This window comes from Drosophila navojoa, chromosome X (genome assembly GCF_054131105.1).
Source record: "Drosophila navojoa isolate 15081-1374.11 chromosome X, UAZ_NAV_1.0, whole genome shotgun sequence".
In the NCBI taxonomy this organism is placed as follows: Eukaryota; Metazoa; Arthropoda; class Insecta; order Diptera; family Drosophilidae; genus Drosophila; species Drosophila navojoa.
Window position 1 is genome coordinate 27,783,673 of NC_142895.1, and position 22,924 is coordinate 27,806,596.

Below are 22,924 nucleotides of genomic sequence, written 5' to 3' on the forward strand. Positions count from 1 at the left end.
TCAATCATATGCATGTGCATGCATTTACATGTATTTAGACGCTTTCTTATCAAAAACTGTATTTATCCAACAGCTACTGGCGTCAATATATATTGAATATATGTATGTAGATTGAGAATGAGTAAGAATTCTATTTTATATACATACATACATATGTACATATGTATATGTAATAAATTAAAACGCATTTTCTGGACAAATTAAATTTTATAATTTTTATTTAAATTAAATTATTTTACACTTTTTAGCAAAGGATTTTGTTAATTACAATGTGTGTGTGAGTGTGTGGGTGTTGCTTTTGTTTTTGTTGTTGGTGTGATTTATGTTTACTTTTGTTACAGTTTAATTATGTTTAATATATTTATATTAAGGTATAAAGTACAAAACATTAATCAATATATATATATATATATATATATATATATATATATATATATATATATATATATATATATATATATATATGCATATATATATATATATTTGAAAAAAAAAACATGTTTGGTAAAACAATGAAGAAAAATAAATTGTAATTTATAAAATTAATTGATAAGTGACAAAATCGCAATGGTTTTGTTTTTGTTTTTGTTGTTTTTTTTTTGTTTTTTTTTTTTTTTTTTTTTGTCTTATATGCAGAAATACATTTCGAGCTATTTTACAAGTAAATATTATAATATATTGTAACCATTGTATAGATTATAAGTTATAGTATTTCTTTGCAGTTTGTTGTTGTTGTTGTTGTTGTAATTATAACTAGTTTTACTAAGGCTTGGCTTACACTTGACTTAACTATGTTTTCGTGGTTTTCTTGTTGTTGTTGTTGTTGTTGTTTTTTACTTCACTTTTCTTTACGCTATTCGCAGCAGTTTAAGAACTTGCATTTTGTATGCATAATAATAATAATAATAATGATAATCATAATCAATAATAATAATATTAAACGTTGTTAGCAATGCGGATATACCGTCTTCATTTGTCATTCGATTAAATTATGATTTCCTTTTTGTTTTTCACTTTAAATTTACATTCGTACTTAACTAGTCCGCTGCTTGTGTATGCATACATACATATGTATATACATAAGTAATTATATTAATTAGAGATGTCGCTTGTTTTTAAGCTAAGACTTAGATACTATATTATTACTCTCATTTCGCGATATACACAGTTAATGTATGTGTTTTGTGTTTTCCTTCCTCTCTTCATTTATAATTGTAATCACAAATAGTTTTGGAATATGCTCTCCCTTTCTCTCTGTCCCACTCTCGCCTCCATCTTGCGCTCTTACATAGGTGCTGCTGTCTTTAGAAATTAGAGTTGTTCTTATTCTTAAACTTATCCCATGCACAAATCAACACACGCAAACACACATACACATACATGGACACACGCACACGCACAACTCATTAAAACTTTGTTCATTGCTGCCGACGGCATGCCATATAACAAAACAGTTAGATAGCCAACACATCGGATCTAACATTTCCATTTTATATTTTTGCTTCTCCACTCTTATGATTTTTTTTTTTTTTTTGGTTATTCAATTATTATTATTTTTTTTATTTAATTTTTTTGTTATTATTATTAAATTAATTGTTGACTGTGCCTGCGCGCGTGCCGCCTAGCGCGCCACATGGCGACCGCTGTTTAAAGGCAGCGTCATGTTTCCGTTTCTTTTTACTTGTATCAATATATTTTTACAAGGGCCCAAGGAGCTGGGCGGCAACTCCTCCTTAAGCCACTAATTGTGTTTATTTTCATTATTATTAGTATTCTTTTCATTTGTTTTTGTTTTTGTTTTTCTTTTTCTTTTTGTTTTGATTGTGCGGCGCATATGGACGCTTGGCGGCAGTGGCACAGGCACGGGCACTACTTTCTTTTGGCTAAATTTGTTTTGCTTGTTGCTTTTGCTTTCGATCGGTTTCAATTATTATTTAGTTAACAAACTATGGGGCTTAAAAACACAAACTTTGTATGTACATACATGTATGTCTATAGATTTATATATATGTATGAATGCTTTTATGGTTATACATATGGTATGGTAGATATATGCGATACTAAGAACTAGGCCATTGAATGTGACTTACAATTGTTTTATACGTACCATATAGCAATGTACATACGAGGCTTAAGCGCCAGTATGCTTATTTACAATAAATGTTCAATTTGTTTTGTTAACGCATTTATGAAGGCATTTGTTATGCGCCGTTACATTTCGACTTAAACGAATGTTATAATATACTCTGTATCTATTATTATACATATACATAGATGTATGCACGTAAGTATGTATGTATATATATTTGTGTGTATATTATGAATACATGTTTGCCTATGTATATATGTATGTATGTATGTAATTTACAAAATGTTTAACGCTCTATCTCCCTTACACACTCCATTTTCCATTAGAATTTACATAATTTTTTATTTATTATTATTATTATTTTATTTTATTTTATTTATTTTTTTTTTTTTTTTGCTTTGTTATTCTCTGTCTATACACGATTCTTGGGCGGCGGCAACTCTTGTAAAAAATATGGGCGTATTCCAAAGCTTATAAAAAATGTCGTAGACTACAATCTAAATGCTAATCACCTAGTAAATAGTGTACGCCTTACGACTAGCTCCTAAGTCTAAAATATATATGCCTAGCGTTAATAAATAGCAATTATTAAAATTTCAATATTTCATTAAATTAACATGGTATATTCTGCCTTGGTTGTATCTTCTTCTTATGTTTTTGAGACAAATATTTTCAAAGGAAAATAAATACAGGAATACAGGAAACAAACAAACAAAATTATATTTATAACATTAAGACCAATGTTTTCAATTCTATTATTGGGTTTTGTTTTGTTTTCTACTTCTCCTTTTGTTTTTTGTTTTTTGTTTTCAGCTATCACAAAATGAAATACTAAATAAATTACGTTAGGTATTTACACATGGTGGCAAAACGTGTGTTGTTGTTGTTATCATCTTCCCTATATAGCAAAACAGCAAAAGAAATCAAATGGTGTCAACGAACTCATGTTGTCATCTATACATATATATATATATATATATATATAGTATATGTATGTAAGGCTTTACTATTTCGAATAAGTTGTACAATTCTAATTGGTTAATGAAAGCATTTGACTATTGCTTTAATTGCTTCAAGTGAGTGTTATTTGGTCGTTGGTGTTATCGGGTTGCAAGTTGCACTTCTACTAATCTTATTGTTGTATGTCAATTGGAAGTTGATATAAAATGGAGCGTTTGTCGATTTTGGTGTATTTCTCAACACACATTCGGACATGTGAATGCACATACGTATATACGTGCATATAATCAGATGTGTATACATGTATATATATATACAGTCATATATTTACATATAATCGTGCATATCTTGCATGCATACACATGTACTCATATGCACATATATGCATGCACACATGTTCATGCATATGCTGGTATCTAAATAAAAATATCTCTAAGCGTGTTCCCAATTCAAGCTCCTATAAGGAGCAGTTCATAAACTGACGATCGCCAACAACTAAGCTTTAGAATTGATAGCCATAAAACACTATTACGCATGCGTTTTATATATAGTCTATATTCTTTCGATAGGTTTGATAGTCCTAACACATGGTTTCTTCTTATTTTTGTTTTAATTAATAATTAATAACTATATTAGTTTTGTTTTGTTTTGTTTTGTTGCGTGTCTCTTGATTTAGAATGATATTTTGTTGTTTGCGCTTAAAGTTAGGTAAAAAAATTAATCATTTAAAATAAGAATAAATTAGCTTCAAAACTATTTGCATCGTTGAAATGTTCGATTTAAGACATATAGATAAAATCGCATTTACGTAGAATAGACGACTTAAATAAATAAAGTGTATAATAAAATTGTGTATGTACTACTCTTCATACATGTATAAGAATATATGTTATTATAATATGATGTACTATTTTTCAATATTTATTCTTTTACATTTTGTTTTGCTTTTTTCTTGCTTATTTGCTTATTTACTTTCAGCATCTCCAGAGATATATAAACATATATATATATACATATATATATATATCTGCATTGTGTTGTATATATTTTGCATACTAAAGAGAAAACACAACTTAACGTTTTACGTTTACAAAATATATATTACCCATTTGCCAAGTTTGCGAGCGTCTCCTAATCGATTGCACTAAACATTGATAGAAAAGATTTTGAATACGTAGATTTTACGAAAAAAAAAAAGTATTTTATAAGTAAATATAACTATGTATATATATACATATATGTATATATATATGGGTTACGCTCCTGCGATAATAAGCATATGGTACATAAAAATTAGAATCGTACTGAAAATTATTGCATTCGCAGTTGCAGATGCTGTCTGTGCTTTTTGCGAAAACTATATTTATAATTAAGGGTGTGTATATTGGTATATAAACGCGTGACTGCAATCCTCCTGCCGATGCATATTAATGTGCCAATAGCACCACCTGAGGCGCACATCCGAAAATAAACTAAATTACTTAATAGTTGACAGCCGATTGCTGATAGTAAACATATTTCTACATAAGAAAGTACATAACGATTATAACACACAATTTTTTTCTTTTTTTTTTTCTTTTTCTTTTTTCCCTTTTTTTCAAGCATTTTTTGTATAGCCTACAGCAGAATCAACATAGGAGAAACGCAAACGCCAAGGGCAAACATCAAAAATAGAGGGATGACTGCGGCGGCTGTTGCTGCTGTTGCTTCTGTTCATTGCATATATATATGTTGTTGTTGTTGTTCTTGTTGTTGTTTTTGTTGTTACTGCTACTGTTGTTGCTACCGTTGTTATTATGGTTGGTAGTTATTTGGATGTTGTTATTATGGTTGTTGCTAGTTATTTGGATGTTGTTGTTGCTGTTGAGGTCGTTGCCGATGACATTGGCATTGTTGCTGCACTAGAGCCTCTCCACAAACTTGCTCAGCTGGTCAGAGGCATCGGGCAGAGAGCCACCAGCACTGCCCACATTGCCCACATTGCCCACATTGCCGGCGTTGACGCCAACGCCGACCCCAACACCGACACCCACTCCACTCACGCCCACATCCTGGGGCACACCCGGCAGCGGCGACTGATGGTGCATGCCATGGTTGTGCAGGCCGTCGTGTGGTCCTTGGGGCGCCGGGGAATGACTGCTCATGACATGGTGCGGCGAGGGCTGCGCTCTGGGCGACGCTGAGGGCCCGCGCGGCGATGGGGCCGAACGCGGCGAGGGCGTTGGCTGTGGCGAGCGTATGGGTGGAGAGGAGCGTGCCGATTGCATAAGCTGTTGCTGCAGCGTGTGCGGCGTAGGCGGACCCATCACGTTAGCGCCGGGTCCACTGGGCAACGTGTTCTGCGGATTTGTGCTGCTCATGCCGCCACCTCCAGCGGCGACCACCTGCATCATTTGCTGCTGTTGTTGCTGCTGCTGCATGGGCTGCTGCTGCTGCATGCCCGGCGGCATGACGCCCATCTGCTGTTGCTGCTGCTGCTGTTGCTGCTGCGGGCCGGGCTTGACACCCGCGCCGCCGCCGCCTTGCTGCTGCTGCAGCATGTTGGACGCAGCTGCATTCGCCATGGAGTATTGGTCAGAGCCGGGCCCGGACGCTCCGCTGCCCACAGCTGCACCCGCTACTGGTATTCCGGTGACATTTCCTCCGCCTCCGGCGTTAAAGTTCCCAGCTGTGCCGCCCGGAAACGGCGGCTGCCCTGCAACGCCCATGTGTGGGCCGCGCTGGCGTTGTGGATACGGCGGCGGATATTGGTTCATTTGTATATAGCGCATTTTGTAGCAGTTCTGATTGGGCACCTGTGCGAAAGAAGCGGGCATTTAATCAGAAAACCAAATATCGGATGAGGCGGGAGCACCTTGAACTGCGCCAAGGACAAGTAACTTATATACGCACATATAAATTTTGACTAACGGAATTAAGTATAAACTCATAGAAATGCTTGACATGTGTCTGCGTCATTGGAGCTTGCATTTACTGCCATTAGCGCCATCTAGCGACTAAACTAGTCCCAATTGTGAGGCATAGAATATGACAGAACGCAAGCACTTGAATGTACATATAGGACGAGTCTTGGCCAAATGTTTTCTCTAGTAACTTCTGTCTGACTCAACGGATTTTAATGAAACGTTCAGCACTTAATCTAGATGTACTGCTGCACATTTGCTGATTTTAGAAAATGTGCCACCTAATTGACTACACTTGTGACAAACGCTCAATCGAAAGAAATTCGCAAATATGTTGAGCCGGTATTCAGCATATAACAAAAATTAAAGTTAAGAGATGTAGATTGCATATCGCACATAATTTGAAAAATACATTTCAACTAAGTATTTAACATATAGTATTAAGACGAGAGAAGTTAGATTTGTTTTTAAACAAACTCGAGCTGCACATGCTATGATAATTTCAAGTCTCTAGATCTCGTAAGTTCTGATATCGACTCTATGGACTCTGCCCCGCCTTCATCTACCTGTTACAGACATTTTAAGGAAACCAATTCCCAGCTTTAGCCGGTGCATCACTTACCATGCCTCCTTGTGAGCCTGGGGGCAAATTCGGCAACATCATGGCCGTGTTCTGCATGTTGGCCATGCGCTGATGCGGAGGTCCCTGCTGCTGCTGCTGCTGTGCGGCCTGCATTAGGCTCACTTGCTGCTGCTGGCCGGGGCCCATCTGCTGCGGCCCGGGACCGGGCCCCTGCTGCTGTTGGTTCATCATATGCTGCATCTGCTGCTGCTGCATCACCTGTTGCTGTTGTTGCTGCTGCTGCGGGGTCTGCGGTCCGTTGCCCGCCTGCAGGGCGCCGCCTGGGCCACCAGCTCCGCCGGCGGCAGCGTTTATTTGGCTCTGCTGGCGCTGTTTTATGATGGCCGCCATAATCTGCGGATTCTGCTTCAGTATGCTGAGTATGTGCTGGTTGCTCTCGTTGGTCGGGTTGTTCTTAATCTTCTGCATGATTTGAGCCAGAGTTTGCGTGTTGAGTGGCGGCCCATTGCCCATGTTGGGTCCCGCACCGCCAGCTCCACCTCCGCCCACGCCTTGAGCTCCGGGCGGTCGTACTCCGCCGCCAGAGGCCGTGGCGCCAATTTGCGCTCCCAGCCCAATGCTATGGGGCGCTCCACCGCCGCCCATGTTCACACCACTGCCCACCACGGGCATCTGTCCGGCTCCAACTCCAACTCCTACTCCGACGCCCAGCTGATTGGGCGGCATGCCCATCATCTGCTGCTGTTGCTGCATGTTCTGCTGCATCAGCTGGTTGGGCTGGCGCATGCCGGGCTGGTTGGGCGCGTTGTTCGCGTAGCGCTGCTGGCCGGGACCGCCGCTGCCGCCCCACTGATCCAGGGGCAGCAGATTGTTGGCGTTCAGAATATTGTTGCAGTTCGCGCCGCTGGGCAGTTGTCCACCACCTGGCACCACGCCGACATTACCAGCAAGCTGATTGCCGCCCACATTGCTCACCATGCCGCCCATGCCGCCTTGGTTCGACACGCCCACGCCCATTGGCCGTTGCATGACGGGCGGCGCCATGGGCACACCCTTGCCAAAGCTTCCGCCGTGCGGCACCTGCTGACGGGCTGCCTCCTCCTGCACCTGCTTCACCACTTGCAGCACATTCGGCGACGGCGAGTGCCCACCGGGCTTCATGCCAATGCCCGGCTGGTGCGGATGTGGCGAGGTCATGCCGGCCATTACGGCCCCCGACACTGGCGACGGCACCGTCACCGTGGACGGACTCATGCCGCCGCCACCGGCTGGCATGATGGCTGCTTGCCCCGACATCACCTGCTGGCTGACTGCCACGCCGGACATGCCCACGACCGGGCCACCGACACCAACGGCGCCACTCGCCACCACTGGCCCGCTAACCGCTGGACCGGGCAGCGCGGCGGGCGCTGCGGTTCTCGACATAAGAGCGACGCGGCGACGCAGCAACTGTTGCTGTTGCAACCTGGAAAGAACAAGGAGTACACGAATTATTTAATGCAAAGTCTCAAATCAATTAAAAGTTACATAATATACATATATGTATGTATGCATCTTTCTTTCTTTCTTTCTTTCTTTCTTTCTTTCTTTCTTCTTTCTCTCTCTCTCTCTCTCTCTTTCTTTCTTTCTTTCTTCTTACTTTTGCTGGAGCTGCTGCTGTTTGAGCTTGTGCTTGATGTTGGGACAGAAAGGCACTGGACACTTCTGCTCCTGACAGTGCTTGGCGTGGTAGCAGCAGAGGGCGATGAGCTGCTTGCATATGGGACAGCCACCGTTGGTCTTTCGCTTGCAGTTCTTGGTGTGCTGGACGACGCGCTTCATCTTCTGGCAGGAAGGCAAACGGCAGTTGGCATCGCGACACTGGCACGCGTGCACCAGGGATTGGATGCATCGCTGAATGGACTGCTTGCGCGCTTCCTGCGGATTTGCCTGCTTGAGATCGGCCGGCGCCGAGCCATCGTCCAAATCGAAGCCCAGTTTCTCCATCTTGTGCGGATGTCCGACCTTCTCCTTGCACACCGTGCAGAGATCAAAGTCCTGCAAATCGGAAAACAAACAGAATCGAAATGAGTAAGCGCGTTGACTTCACTCAAAGTGGAAACCGGAGACTGGAAAATAACCAATTGCAAATTGAACTTACATCACAGACGGTGCAGTGGTAGCGCGTCTCGACCGCCGTCTTGCAGTTGTTGCACGTGTAAACGAACTTGTCCTGGCCCTGATTGTGCAGCTCGTACAACATGGATAGCGTGGAGAACTGTGCGCGTCGCAGCGATGAGAACTCGTAGTGCTTGTCGCGGGCAAGTGTAAGGAATGCATCGCGTCCGTCCATCAGATCACAGGTCAGCAACGGATCCGGATCTTGAATTGGCTGCAACACAAAGGCGACGAATGAAGGAGTGAATGAATGAATGAATGAATGAGGCAGTGAATCATCGAGTATTAGATAATATGACTTACCGCCAGACTTGCTGCTGATTGGGCAGAGTGTAAGCGTATGACAAAGAAGACCTCTTTGTGCTTCTCCATGGTCGCATAGATCTTGGCGGACAAATCGTTGCCCGACTGATGCTCGTTCGACTTTTTGCTATTCTTACGCTGCGCTGCTTTGGACTTGTTTGACTTTTTGGCCTTCTTTTGGCCTTTCTTTTTGCCGTCGCCACTAACCTCGTTATCCTCAATAGAAAAGAGCTGCAGATCATTTGAAAAAAGCTGTTAAGTTACACAAATTATTTTGTTAAGAACTATGTTGAAAAAAAAAACGAAACGTACGTTAGCTGCGGCAGCTGCTTCGGCTGCCTCCGCCTGTTTGCGCTTCTCCTCCTCCTCTTGGTCGAGCTCCTTGATGCTCTCCTCCAGCACGTTGGGCCAAAAGTCGCCCTCAAAGTAGGGCAGCTCCGCGGCCGAGCCGAGCTTATCTTCCATGGCCTGCTTAAGTATGTCCTTATAGTCCTGTATGATGCGCTCAATCATGCCCTTGTCCAGCATCTTCTTGTACCACTCCTGCAGGCGCTTCGGCTTGGGAATTTTCTGATCCGTCGGGTGACAGTGAAATATGTAGTCATCGCCCTCAGACGGCGGGCACGCCCAAATGTGCGCCATCGTGTAGCCCAGCTGCTTCACATAGTCCATATAGCCCAGCAGGATCTCGTGGTAGACTGCCGTGCGATACTGGCGTGGCCGAAAGAAGTGCACCGAATCGAGGTAGGCGATGTAGACGCGCCGCGTGTTTGGCGCCGGGCACTCGGACCCATACTCCTGGACGTGCATGCCGAAGAAGCAGACGTCGATGCCATCCACTTCTTCAAAGGCAAACAAGGCTTTCGCGCGATATGGGAACTCCTGCATCATCTCGCCGCCCTCCACAAACCGCCGTCGCATGCCCGGCTTCACCTCGACGCACTTGTCCGAGGAGGACACCACGCGTATGTGCACCTCGCCGGCGCTGGCTTCCTTCTTCTTGAGGAAGTTGTTCACGCGCGTCTCGATGTAGACGCCCAGCTTGGTGGTGGGCAGGCGCTTGGCATTGAACTTGTTCTCCTTCCGCTTGGAATTCTTCTTCTTCAGACAGTTATCACATACAAAGCCGCCCGGCCATATCGAATCGAGCCAAAGCACGCAGATCTGATGCTGTTTGCGTCCGCACTCCTGGCAGTCCACGAATGGCTCCAGCTCCAAGTGGTCGTTCTTCATCTCCTTGAATTGGTCCTTTTTGATTTGGCTGGATGTGGATAAGAAAGTGCGATGTTAGCAGAAGTTGTACTTGACCTTGATCTCGATCACGATCGCGATCTCGATCTTGATTTTGACTTACGTTTGCGACTGCTGCGGATCCTCGCCCAGAGTAACAGTATCTCCTTGTATGTCATTAAAGCACTTTTGGCAGAACGTGTATCTATTTGAGGCGACACCGTATTCCTTTAGACTGTGGTGATTGATTGATTTGCATGGCAACAATTTACGAATTGATGGCGATGAGCAATGGCGATAGGCGATGAGCAATTGGACAATTGGACAATTGATATAACACGTACGATATACGAAATGATTGCCAAAGGCAGCATAGGTAAAACAAAAAATGTCACACGAACAGCAACAACAAATACATAGGTGTACATAATATCCATGTATTTCATGTAGATGCATATGAGCAATTTCATTTTGAATATTATAATATTTTTGTTGTACGTTATTGTTGTTGTTGTTGTTGTTGTTGAGGCCAAACACGTAAATGCATTAACAATTTGGTTATGTTTTGTTTTTAATAATTGCAGTGTGAGATTCGTCAAAGTCGTGTCGATTGATTGATTACATGTGGAATTAATACGGGAATGGAAATAAACGAAAAAATAAAAATAAAGAAAATATTTCAAATTAGAACTATATAATACACAATCATTAAACTATTTTCAATAAATATATTAAGATATTGAAAAGAAGAAGAAGAAAAAAAACAAATGATGTGAAGGGGAATAAACTAACAATATTCACTCCGCATGAGATGGGTTTTCATTGTGCCAATGAGCATTGTTAACTGATTTCTGCAGAATTGTACACATCGATACACATTTATACATATATAACAAATGATTTATCAAGTATAGAATAGATATTAACACAGATGTATAGAAAGCGGGCCAAATCGAAAGCAAATGATGAGAAAGCTAGGGTGTTACACACATAGAAAATGGATTCAGATAGCTCTCAAATCCCAATCATAATAAGAAGCTTGCGCTCTAAAGGCAGTCACTCAACTGTTCCTTTGTTTCTATTCACTTTTAATTTTAATTTATTTTTTTGTCGGCGCTTCTCTTAACCAATCAAAATACTGAATCAGAAAGTAGTGTCTCATTCATTGAAATAAAGCAAGTCACATCTAGATGCATATTATGTAGGTGTTGTACACATTATTTTTGATTTATTCAGACAACAACATGCACCAGGCAGACTCGCAGGACAACAAATTTGCGTGTGTGTGTATGTGTGTGTGTGTATGTGTGTGTGGTTTCTTGAATAATTGTATTTATTTATTTTATTTTATTTTTTTTTTTTGCTTGTGTGTGAGCTGGCGAATTGTTGTGGATTGTATATAGAGACATATACAACTGAGACGATGCAACACAAATAAGAAGAAAAGCACACGCACACACACACTCACTCTCGCGCACACACACACACACACAGATAGAGAGAGAGTGAGACACACACATATGCATCATCGCATCGAAGTTAATTTCAGCTAATTTTCTTACTTAATCATAGTGTGCCGAAGAAGCAACTTAATGGAGAATGAGGGCCGTGTTATGTGCTGTTGTCATCGCTCGATGTGGAAAGCCGTTTTCAGAGCTCAGAGCAGCGTGTCGGTATATGAAACATATTTCCATGTTTTAACTACTACATTCGGTTGTTGTTGTTGTATATTCAATAAATGTATGTTATGTGTGCTCGATATGCAATCGAAATGCATGTTTAGCTTTACTAGATGCCTATATATCGATCGCCGTTGTTTCAGTGCACAACTTTGACAATATATGCATATATAAAAGATGTACTCATTTGGCTTAGACATCGCTTGTTATATATGGATACTTGTGTATCTGAGTCTATCTGTACCTGTAGTTGCTTACAGCTCTTGGCAACTTGGCTAAGAGACAAATGCTCATCATGGCTGTGATTTTGTTAGTTATTCAATATCTAAGGATCACCAAATGTGCCAACAAATCAGAATATATGCATATTGAACATATACAGCAATGAAATTGCATATCAAAGACCAGTTTGCCTCGAAACTCTTTCAAATCGAAATCAAAGTTGTCTTTGTATCAATCAAATTGAATATATTTCTCAGAGAGTTGTATATATGTACATATTTCAGTTTATTGGCACACTTCCGGAGTGGACGACTAAGGATAGTAACAACAGCTGTATGTGAAAGCGTTTGGGTGTGTGTTTTTATTATTTATGTATGCATTTACAGTTAGACATTGCACGGCTGGCTATTGCACTTGGGGAACGCACCTGTTTTGGTAGCTGTAGTATTTGGCGTCGCGCGGAATCGTGCACAACTGCTTGCCGTAGCAGCAGAGCACCTGCGGATTGAACGTGTACTTGCGGCCGCAGCAGTAGCCCAGCGCCTGCATCACGGGATCTATCTCCTGCTCGAACACCTCCGACAGCTGCGGGCAGGGCAGAGGGCACACCAAGAAGAAAAGAGAGCAATTCGTTAAAGATACCGCAATGGAATGGCTTTGATTAGTGCGAGGTTTAATGCGAGTTTGGCTACGATTAATGGGCAATACATGAATCACACTTTGTCTTACTCTTAATCGGAAACAAATTAACATTGGAGCACTTGAAAGTCATTTATCTGCGAGTGAGTGATGACTCCCGATTCGTTCGCTTTGTTGCTTGATTCTCGTTCATCATTTCTCACTTCAGATTTTGAGTTAGTTGTGAATTTACCTTGGTGCAGTAGCGATAGACGCGCGACGTCTTGCGGTTGTAGAGCCACGCGTTGTCGAACATCAGCCAGACGTCGTCCACATACTCCCATGGATCACTGTATTTGCCGTTCAGTATGTTGCTGCGAATGGTGCCCAGGTCCATTGGCTTCTTGACGATCTCGAAGTAGTCGGGTATGGCCAGCGCCTGCGGATCGACGGGATAACGAAATGGCACCGACTCCGGCTCCTGCCGGTACAGCTTGTCCAGGGTGGGCATCAGGGCAGTGCGCAGCTCTTCCGGGTTGAATTCTACAATGGATAAAGGACAACAGGTATTTCCTCCTCTAGTTAACTATTTGTCTCTCACATCGCAAACCGTAATTCGTAAATCATAAATTCATAAACAACGACCCCACTATTGCCATCTCTTTCGTATTAATGTAGTTCGAGAACATATTGCCCTACCACTCTCTCTCTCCCAAAACCCCAAGCCAACAATTATTGCTCGACACTTACGGCATTTCTTCTTCTTGTCACCAGCATTGGGTGCCAGAGGCTCAGGCACATGCGGCTTCGTTTCGGACTTGATCTTAATGTCCGCTGCGAGTCCCGAGGAAACGCCATCGATAGCACCATTGATGTCGTCCTTGCTATCGACGCCGCTGCCACCTATCGTCCCATCGCCATTGGCGCCCCCGGCAATGCCACTGGAGACGGCCGATTCGTCCACGTCCATTGGCTCCGACTTGATAGGCTTCACATCTGCGCCGACTTCCGTCTTAATGTCGATCTTCAGCATGCTGGTGCCGTCGTTGTTCACGTTTTTGCCCTTGCCGCCTGTGGAGCAGTCCATTTGTGAGCTGTCGCCGTTGCCGCCGCAGCTATCGTCCATGAACTTCTTCTTGATGTCGTCCTCCTGCTTGATGGAATCCAGCTTGCCCTTGGACGCCATTCCGCCGCCGCTGCCGCCATTACTTCCGTTCGTATCGTTCGCTCCAGCCGGCGACGGCGTCTCATCGTCATTATCACGCGCCGCCGCCTCCAGTGCCGCCATCTGGGAGGACAGGCTGCTCGAGCTGCTCATCACCCGGCCCGGCGCACTGTTCTCGCTGTTGCTGCGCGCCATCTGCAGCAGGGTGCTGCTCACCGGCGTCGCACTGCCGTTGCCGCTCGTCGAGGTTGTCGTCGATGTGGGCGTCGCGCCCGACGACGAGGTACAGCTCAGCGGCGTCGTCACCGTTGTCGTTGTGACGACGACCGAGCTGCTGGTGCTGCTGCCACTGCCGCCGCTGGAGCATGTTGCTGCTGCCGATGCGGGCGTACTGCTGGCCGTCAGGCCCGACGCACTCGTCGCCGGCACCGGCGAGGTAGGTATATATGGCGGAGTTGCTGCTCGATTGCTCAGAGGCTGCATCAGACTGCTGACGGAGGGCGGATTGTTCGACGGCGTGCCAATGGGACCATTGGACATGAAGCTAGGCGAGGGGCTTGGCGCAGCCACGGTACCGCCGCCAATGCTGCCAGCACCAGCGCTTGCTGCGCCCGCATTCAGTGCATCCAAGCTGGTGGGCGTGGGTGGCATATTGTTGAGCACACTGCCAGGAGGCTGTGTCTTCTGCTGCATGGGTGAACTGAAGGCATTCGTTTGCTGCTGTTGCTGTTGTTGCTGCTGCTGCTGCTGCTGCTGTTGCTGTTGCTGCTGTGGCTGTTGAATGGACGTGGCATTGCTGAACGGAGACTGAGGCAATAGCATGGCCGCTGCGTTCGTCTGCTGCTGATGTTGCAGCAAGCGCTGCTTCATAATCTCGCTGATCTGAGAATTCTGCGCGCCGGAACTGCCATTCGCATTTATGAACTGCTGCTGCTGTTGTTGCTGCTGCTGCTGCTGTTGCTGCTGCTGCTGCTGCTGCTGCTGCTGCTGCTGCTGTTGACCGGGCACCGGACTGGTTAAGATGCCCGGACCGCCACCGACCGCCGTCGCTGACTGCATCGTTTGCTGCGTGTTGAACGGCGACAGGACCGGATTCGCCACCATTCCGCCTGGACTGGGGCCCGGTGGTCCGACCAACATGTTGCCCTGGCCGGGCTGCTGCTGTTGCGGGAATTGCATGCGCTGTTGCTGCTGAATGGCGAGCATGTTGCCGCCGGGCGAGTGACTCCGCATGCTCGCCGCCACAGCAACCATGTTCGGCTGCCCAGCCGCTGTCTGCTGCTGCTGGCCGACGCCTACGCCAACGCCGACGGCGACGCCCATGCCAGGTGCCTGGGGACGCATCTGCTGTTGCATCATGCCACTCGGGCCACCCCCACCGCCACCGCCCATCGGACTAATAATGGGACGCACCACCTGGCCTGGCTGCTGCTGCTGCTGCTGCAGCGCGTTGTTGGGCACGGAAGCCGGATTTACGACGCCGCTGTTGGGACCGCCTTGCTGCATCTGGAGCAGCTGCTGCTGCTGGTGCTGCTCTTTGCGCTTGAGCCGCTTCTCCTCCAGCTCCTTCTGTATCTTGTAGATCTTCTCGGCCAGCAGGTGATAGTACTCAGAACGGTTCTTGGCCATCTCATACATATCCTTCTCCACCTTCTCAGCGTACGTGACCAGATTGTGCATGCGCTTGTCCTGCATCGTTGTCGGATCTGAGGTCGGAAAGATCGCCTGCACCAGCTTGTGCACGAGATGGTTGCGCAGGTCCGCAGTGACCGACTCACGCCAGTCCTTCTCGCTGTCGCTGCCGTTGCCAGGCGCACCGCCGCCCGGAGCACCGCCCGCTGCAGTGCCCACCGCATTGGACCCAGCCGACGCGCTGTTGGCGCCGCATGTCGTGTCCGCCGGCATCAGGACGCTCGCGCCGCCAGACGCACTGTTGCCGCTGCCTGGCGCACCGCCAGACGAGACGACATTGACGTGCGCCTGCAACTGAGCCTGCGCCTGGCCCTGCATCTTCAGCTTGGCCATCTGGTCGGACTGGCCAACCAGCTGTTGCTGCTGTTGTTGCTGTTGCTGTTGCTGCTGCTGCTTGTCGCCGACGCCAACGAAGTTGGCATTGTTGAAGCCAACGTTGACGGAAAGCGGCGCTGGAATGTTGCCCAATTGCTGCTGCTGCTGCTGCACGCTCTGCTGCTGCGCGTTGGGCTGCTGCTGCTGGTCCACCATGTTTTGGAGCGCGCGTCTGCGTCCACCGGTACCCGTGTTGCACCCCTGCAGCATCAGCTGCCCACTCTGCTGAGCAGCTTGCGCCGCCTGCTGCTGCTGCTGCTGCAAACTGCCGACGTCGTTGGCGCCGGGCAGGACGTTCTGGCCGGGCACAGGCACTGGTACGGGCACGCCGCCAGACGCCATTGTACCGCCTGGCTGGCCGGGCTGCACGCCGAGCACTCGCACCGACGGAGCGCCCTGCATTCGTATTCCAGGTGCCATGCCTTGCCCGGGCGCGCCAAGCATGCCGCCTGGTACTGGCCCTACTTGGCCTATGCTGCCGACTCCTTCGAATCGCCGCAGCTCCTGCTGTTGCACCTGCTGGTGCTGCTGCTGCTGTTGTTGCTGTCCCATGTCTGTGTTGCTCTTGGGCACGTTGGACGCGCCGGCCGTTTGTTGCTGCGGCAGGACAATCGCCGTATTTGGAGCGCCGCAAGATCCAGCGCTCTGCGCCACTTGTTTGCTGTCCACACCGACTCCGACTCCGACTCCGACACCACCTCCGACTCCGACTCCAACGCCAGACGGATTCTGCGGCACCTGCTGCTGGCCCTGCGGAAGCTGCTGCTGCTGTTGTTGCTGCTGCTGCTGTTGCTGCTGCTGCTGCTGTTGCTGCTGTTGCTGTTGCTGCAGCGGTGACGCATTTGGCGCACCAGCCGCACCACCTCCGCCTCCACCGCCGCTGGCATTCTGAAAAAGCGAATTGTTCTGCCGAAAGGGAGAGCAAATGATGCAATCGGAACGCTGGCAGGTCTTGTAGTGGAGCAGTATCTGGCGCGACGAGGTGCAGTGCTGCATTGGACAGTCCTTGCTCTGCTTGCACGTGGCCATATGCGCTAGCACGGCCTTCATGGCCTTGCAGTAGTTGACGCTGCAGACCTCGCGGTTTGGATTCATGTTCTCGCGCTTGTTGCACTTGTGCGCGTGCAGCAGAAGCATCAGCTGCTGCTGGATTTGCTTCTTGCGCTCATCCGACATGTTGGTTGCCGCTGGCGCTGGCGCTGCCACGCTAACGGACGACGCCACGCCCGACGCTATTGCTTGCTGTTGTTGAGATGTTCCGGGCTGCTGCTGCTGCTGCTGTTGCTGCTGCTGCTGTTGCTGGGAGTGCCCTAGGAGTTGGTTAGGCTGAGGCGCGCGTGGCCCCATGGCGCCCTGTTGCACGCCTGGTGGCTGTTGCTGCTGCTGCTGCTGGGAATTCATTTGCGCATTCGCCGCGGCCAGCTGCTGTTGCTGTTGCTGCGTGTTGCCAACGAGTCCACCGGCGCCTGGAGGCGCACCATCGCTGCCCAGATTGGACATGGGCACGACGGTGCCAATAGGTCGATTTCCCTGGGGCATGCCGGCGCTCATGTTAGGCGCGACGACGCCACCGACGCCACCAGCGCCCCGCTGCGCCATCTGCTGCGCGAGCAGCTGCGTGTTGTTGCTGCCGGGTGCACCATAGTTGCCGACTCCATAGGGCATGTTGTTGATTTGGCCTGCACGAAAGGACAATAATGAAGCTGCCCATTTGGCTAATCTATGTGACTGTGTGGGTATGGTTGGTTGTTTACTTACCCAGCTGCATGTTTGGGTTTTGCATGCGGGGGCCGCCGCCGGCTCCGACCACGCCGCCCGGTCCATTGCCACCGCCAGCTCCGCCGCCCATCAAGTGCGGGCCTCGCAGCAAATGCTGCTGCCCAACCATGCGCCCCATCATCGGTCCATTCTGCATATGCATGCCCTGGCTGGGCGCTGCGCCGGTCACCGAGCTCACGCCCACCGAGCCGGGCACGGTGCTCATCATGGATGCCCCGCCTGGCTGCTTCAGTGTGTTGACTAGGCCACCAATGGTGCCCATGCCGCCGCTATTCGTCAGCACCATGTTGCCTAGATTGCCCTGCGCTATGCTATTCATGCCTGCCGAGCAGAAGAATTGATTAAGTGCGATGCATTCCACCTCATCCACGCATCTAGCTTACCTGGTATGGAATTCATGCCGTTGTTGCCATTATTCGATATGGACATGGGCATTGAGTTGACCATGCCCATCTGTGTCGCCACCTGCATGCCAGCCGTGTTGGGCGATTGCAGGTTGGGCGACTTGCTGCCCAGCTGATTCATGCCCGGCACCACCATGCCGCCGCCAGCGCCTTTGTTGCCCTGTTGCTGGTGCTGCAGCAACTGTTGCAGATGCTGGTGGTGCTGTAGCTGACGCAATTGACTGCCGGCAGCGCCACTGCCGCCATTACCACTGCCATCGTCACCGCCGCCACCGGCTCCGTTCATCTGTGGTGGCACGACGCCTGGACCAGGTCCCTGAGTAGGTGGTTTGTTTGGTCCCCCAGCGCCAACGACGCCGCTGGCTGTGGACACAACGCCGCCACCGCCTGTGTTCAGCTGATCCGACCAGCCGCTGTTGGAGGACACCAGTTCATCGGGCAGATTGTCCTCCAGAAAGTACAGATCCGCTACGAAAAACAAGATTCGATTAATACGTATATCATGGTATGGTATGGTCGAGGATGCCTAACGCATGTCAAATCTACTTGATCAAAATGCTCTGAATGAATATGGAACTGATGGATCCCAAAGTACTGCCAAGCAATATATCTAAATAATACATGATATGTGAAATGCAGCTTGTGGGAATCTCCTGACTGTTTCTTATTACTACTCCCGCCCTCACAATACTCACTTTGATCCATTTTGACCCGCTTCTGTGGCGGTTCGTCCAAATGATCGGCCATCATATATATAATTATTTGCTAGCCCTTGAGAGGCAGCAGAACGCGTCCTTGTGAGAATAAATATGTGTACGTGTTTGCTTGTTGTGTGGTGTTGGTTGTTGGTTGTTGGTTATGGTTACGTTATCTTGTCTGCAACGGTTGCACGACTAGCAGTACAAGATGGTCCATAGGGGGGAAAAAAAAATTAAAAAAAAAAAATCTATCTGTGCAACTCTGAATGACGACGGGTTGTGGAGAGTTGACAGTGTCGGGCTATGGACAACAATTTTTGATTGCTTGCGTTTCTTGTGTTTCGACAGTTTTCGCACGGATGTTTGAATTTGTTTCTTTAGATGTTCGCTTTGCTTTGCTTGGTATTTTCTTTCTTGCTTATCTTCTCTCCTTCGGCTTCTTTTATAAACTTGCGATCTTGGTGGCAGTCAACAATGACGACACTTGCTCAGTAAATTGTTTTAATAAAATTTTGCATAAACTAGCGGGAGTTGTAAATAAATGTTGCAACTCCTTTGTTATTATATGCGCTGTTGGGGCTGTTGCTGCTGCTGCAACTTCTTCTTTGTCGTCGTCTTGTTCTTCCTCTTCTCCTGACCTTGCTATCGTCTGCCGCTGCGACGAAGACGTCGACGACGTCGTCCGCGCTATCGTCACCGCGACCGTGCCAGCTGAGCACGTCGCTGACTCCGTTGGCTCGCCGTTGAGATCGTTGTTGTAGCTGCTCCTGCTACTACTGGCGTACCATGCGCCGCCAGTAGACGTCGTTCCTAATGTGCGCCTTCGCTCCAGACGCAACGCTTCCGCTACTGCTTCTGCTACAGCTGACCTCCAAAGCCTTAGATACGTCTGCTGCTCCTCCTCCTGCTTCTGCTGCTGTTGCTGCTGTTGTTTTTGCTTTTGCTGCTGTTCCTCCTCCGGATTGTTATCCTGCTGTTGCTGCTGCTGCTGCTGGTTGTTGTTGATTCTGGTTATGTTGTTTGTCATACAGCAGCATGCGCACGAGTGCATTTTGTGGGTAGGCGCCAAATCCACCAAATTGGCCTGATTCGAACTCGAATATATCGGCCTTGGCTAGGATTCGAAATGCTTCCAGTCCTCTGCAACAGATGCTGCAAGTGAAACTTGAAGTAAAAGAAGACGGCGTGTAAGAAGAGAGAACACTTAAACCCAGCTAGCAAATGCGTTTGATGTTGCATTTGCCGCTGCCATTGCTGCTACTGCTGCTACTATTGCTGCTGCTGTTCCTATCTATTTGTTGTGATTTTGTTTGATTTTTAATTGTTGTTGTATTGGTGGTAGTGCTATTGTTGTTTACCGTTGCTTCTATTTCTGTACTGTAACATTTTATCGTTGCGAATAGATGTTTTGTTTGATTTGCAACTTGTTTTGGTTTGTTAAAATGTTCAGAGCATTTTATTATTGTTGTTGATCTGTAGAAATGCATTCACATTTCTGCACTTTACTTTTTTCTTTTTTCTTTGAGTGACTGATTCTGTTGTTGGTGTTGTTGTTGGTGGCGGTGTGTTTACATACGCGGTATTCCACATTGCACATAACTGTAAAAATCTAACAAATTATGCTCTCCGATTTGAGTAAAAGTTAGTTACAAACGGACGCAGCACACACACGCACATACGAACACTGGCGAACATACAACATAGACACACACATATTAATTAAATGACCTATAAGATTCACATTTGATACACAATGTCTCCTCCACACTACGCACATCGACAAACAATGTATTATAACAGCATATTGCAAATGAGTTTTTATTTAATTTTTTTTTTTTTTCGTTCCGTTTCGAATGCGGCTGCCGTTGCTGTTGCCGCTACCGCCTGCTCAACCAAAAACAACTCGCTGTTTTCTGTTTTTAGGTCTTGTTGTTAGTCGTAGTATTCGCCATCTCGCTGATATTTCTCCTCTATCTCCATCTCGCATACGTCTACGTGTTTCATTCGCGCGCTCTCCCTCTCTCTCACACACTCTCACTAACAGACACACACGCGGACACACGCAAACACACAAATGTGTCATAATTAAGTATGCAAGCGTGTGTGCGTGTGTATGTATGCGCACTATTACTTGGCCAACACGCACGCACGAAATGGGCCAGCAGCGTGCACAAGTGCGGAGGCAACCGCTTCAAAATTGCGCGCAAAAATTATTGAGCATTTAATTCGAAATCGCCAACCAATAGAAGCTTCTAAATTGAAAATATTAATAATCATAGGGCACTGAGTTGCCTGCAATTTAACATGAAGTCATGGATCGCGCATTTCTTAAAAAATCATAGTTTGTATTTTGAATTTTACTTCCGCATGTTAGCGCTGGCTCATCGTGCATGTGAACATCAGTTGCTTTCTGCGCCAAAGATGAGTGGCGAGTAAATAGTCGGAATATACCAGAGGCTCGAAGCACCAGCTGAAGCTTTAAAGCTTTTTCGCGTACGAGCGATTGCCGCTACGATTTCTGTTAGCTGATTTTTTTTTTAGCGAGTACATCGCAACACAGACCGTTCGCTCGCACGCACATGTACATGTAGATATATTATATATGTATAAGTGTACTAATTTGTATGTGTATCGGTATAAATATACATACATGCATACGTCTATACGTATGTATGTATAAACGATTATTTTGAGTCTCGCCCGAGACGCGCGACGTTTTCACTGCACACATGTAAAAAATTCAGCGAGACAATAATATTAACGAGTAGAGAGCGAGAGCACACATTAAACGCTTGCGTTGGTATTGGTATTTTTCACACTGGTGTGCATACACACAGCACAGGCACTGCCAACGAGTGCGAGCAGCATTGGAAAAAGAAAGAAAAACAGACGACAGAAAATATATTCCTTTTTTTTTTGTCGTTGCTCGTCCGTTTTCTTCTTCATGTCGTATCAAAGTTTTCTATTGCAGAAATTTTGTGTTGTAGGCGTATTTTTGATTTATAGCGTCGTGGAAAAAAATTATTAAATTTTTTGCACTAAATACGAAATTTTTAAAAATTGCAAAGAAAAATATAAAAAAAATTGCAGCCAATTTTAAAACTTCGGTTAATAATTTTTAAATAATTTTTTTACTGCACTTTTATTTTTTAAATATTTTTTAGATTTTTATTTAATTTCGTATTTTTACCTAAAAATTTTCACATTTTTCGTTGATTTAAGAAAATTTTAACAAATTTTTTCGCAACACTAAAACAAAAATTTTCAGTCCGCTTGTGTTGCAGCAGAAAGTCAACTGATTTCGCGAACGAGTAGCAACAGAACTAGAAAGAAAGACCGAAGCTGAAACGACTGTGACTCTGTGTTGTGTGTTAGTGTCAGACGACGACTACATCAACCATTAACGCCAGCTAGTGGCTACAGCGAGTAAGCGTACTCAACAAAGAGCAAGAGCGCACGCTTGCTCACGGAAAGAGATACCCGTAGCCTGAGTGCGGTGCCCAAGCAAGTGTTTAAGCAATTGGCTGCTTTAGGCGGCACGCGTTAGTATGTGTGCGTGAGAGAGAGCGTCGCTAAATAACAATCTAACGAGAGACCGCAGTGTTGCATAGTGAGGAATGTGATTGTTCATGTTTTTACCCGTGGCGGCAACACTCGGCGCAGTCTGTATTTCGAAAAACAATTTTGGTGTCGTCGTATTAGGAAGCGTCATTAGTTCTATCCTTGTCTGGCAGCTAAGCAGTCACTAGAAACTCGAGAGACAAACAAATCAAATATGTAATATGATAAAATTTAATGTCAGTAGATAAACTATTTAATCAACCCTAAACTTATAACCTATTTTAAAAAACACAAATAAAAATTGCGGGCATATTATAATTAATAATTTTACAATATTTTTTATTATGTTAAATGGTTTCGCGCTGTTGCACACTCGTTCTTATTTACGTATTTCAACACGAACGACATTTATACGACAACACAGATGTGAATAGGTTAGACAGAGTATACACACTACGGAGAATAGCAAAGTGAAAGCGGGACAACCGGTGATGGACGCACTCAAC

General features: G+C 46.1%; 1 protein-coding gene across 7 annotated transcripts; it reads right to left on the reverse strand.

Moving 5' to 3' along the window:
* Nucleotides 1-1,772: 1,772 nt before the first annotated feature.
* On the reverse strand, nt 1,773-22,303 carry LOC108656837 (CREB binding protein nejire). 7 transcript variants are annotated; one of them, XM_089264451.1, is made up of 15 exons: nt 22,048-22,301; nt 18,855-20,466; nt 18,139-18,627; nt 17,735-18,076; nt 14,918-17,655; nt 13,495-14,878; nt 12,998-13,287; nt 12,554-12,711; nt 10,350-10,460; nt 9,308-10,256; nt 8,996-9,247; nt 8,676-8,906; nt 8,175-8,572; nt 6,575-8,000; nt 1,773-5,844 (listed from the first exon to the last, which is right to left on the reverse strand). In XM_089264451.1, the coding sequence occupies exons 2-15, from the start codon at nt 18,907-18,909 to the stop codon at nt 4,951-4,953; spliced, it is 9,717 nt and encodes a 3,238-aa protein (XP_089120577.1). In that variant the 5' UTR covers nt 18,910-20,466; nt 22,048-22,301; the 3' UTR covers nt 1,773-4,950. The 7 variants fall into 7 exon arrangements, with proteins under 7 accessions (XP_089120577.1, XP_089120576.1, XP_089120574.1 ...); XM_089264450.1 differs by having other exon boundaries at nt 10,350-10,430; nt 13,495-17,655; nt 22,048-22,303; XM_089264448.1 differs by having other exon boundaries at nt 13,495-17,655; nt 18,855-20,021.
* Nucleotides 22,304-22,924: the final 621 nt, after the last annotated feature.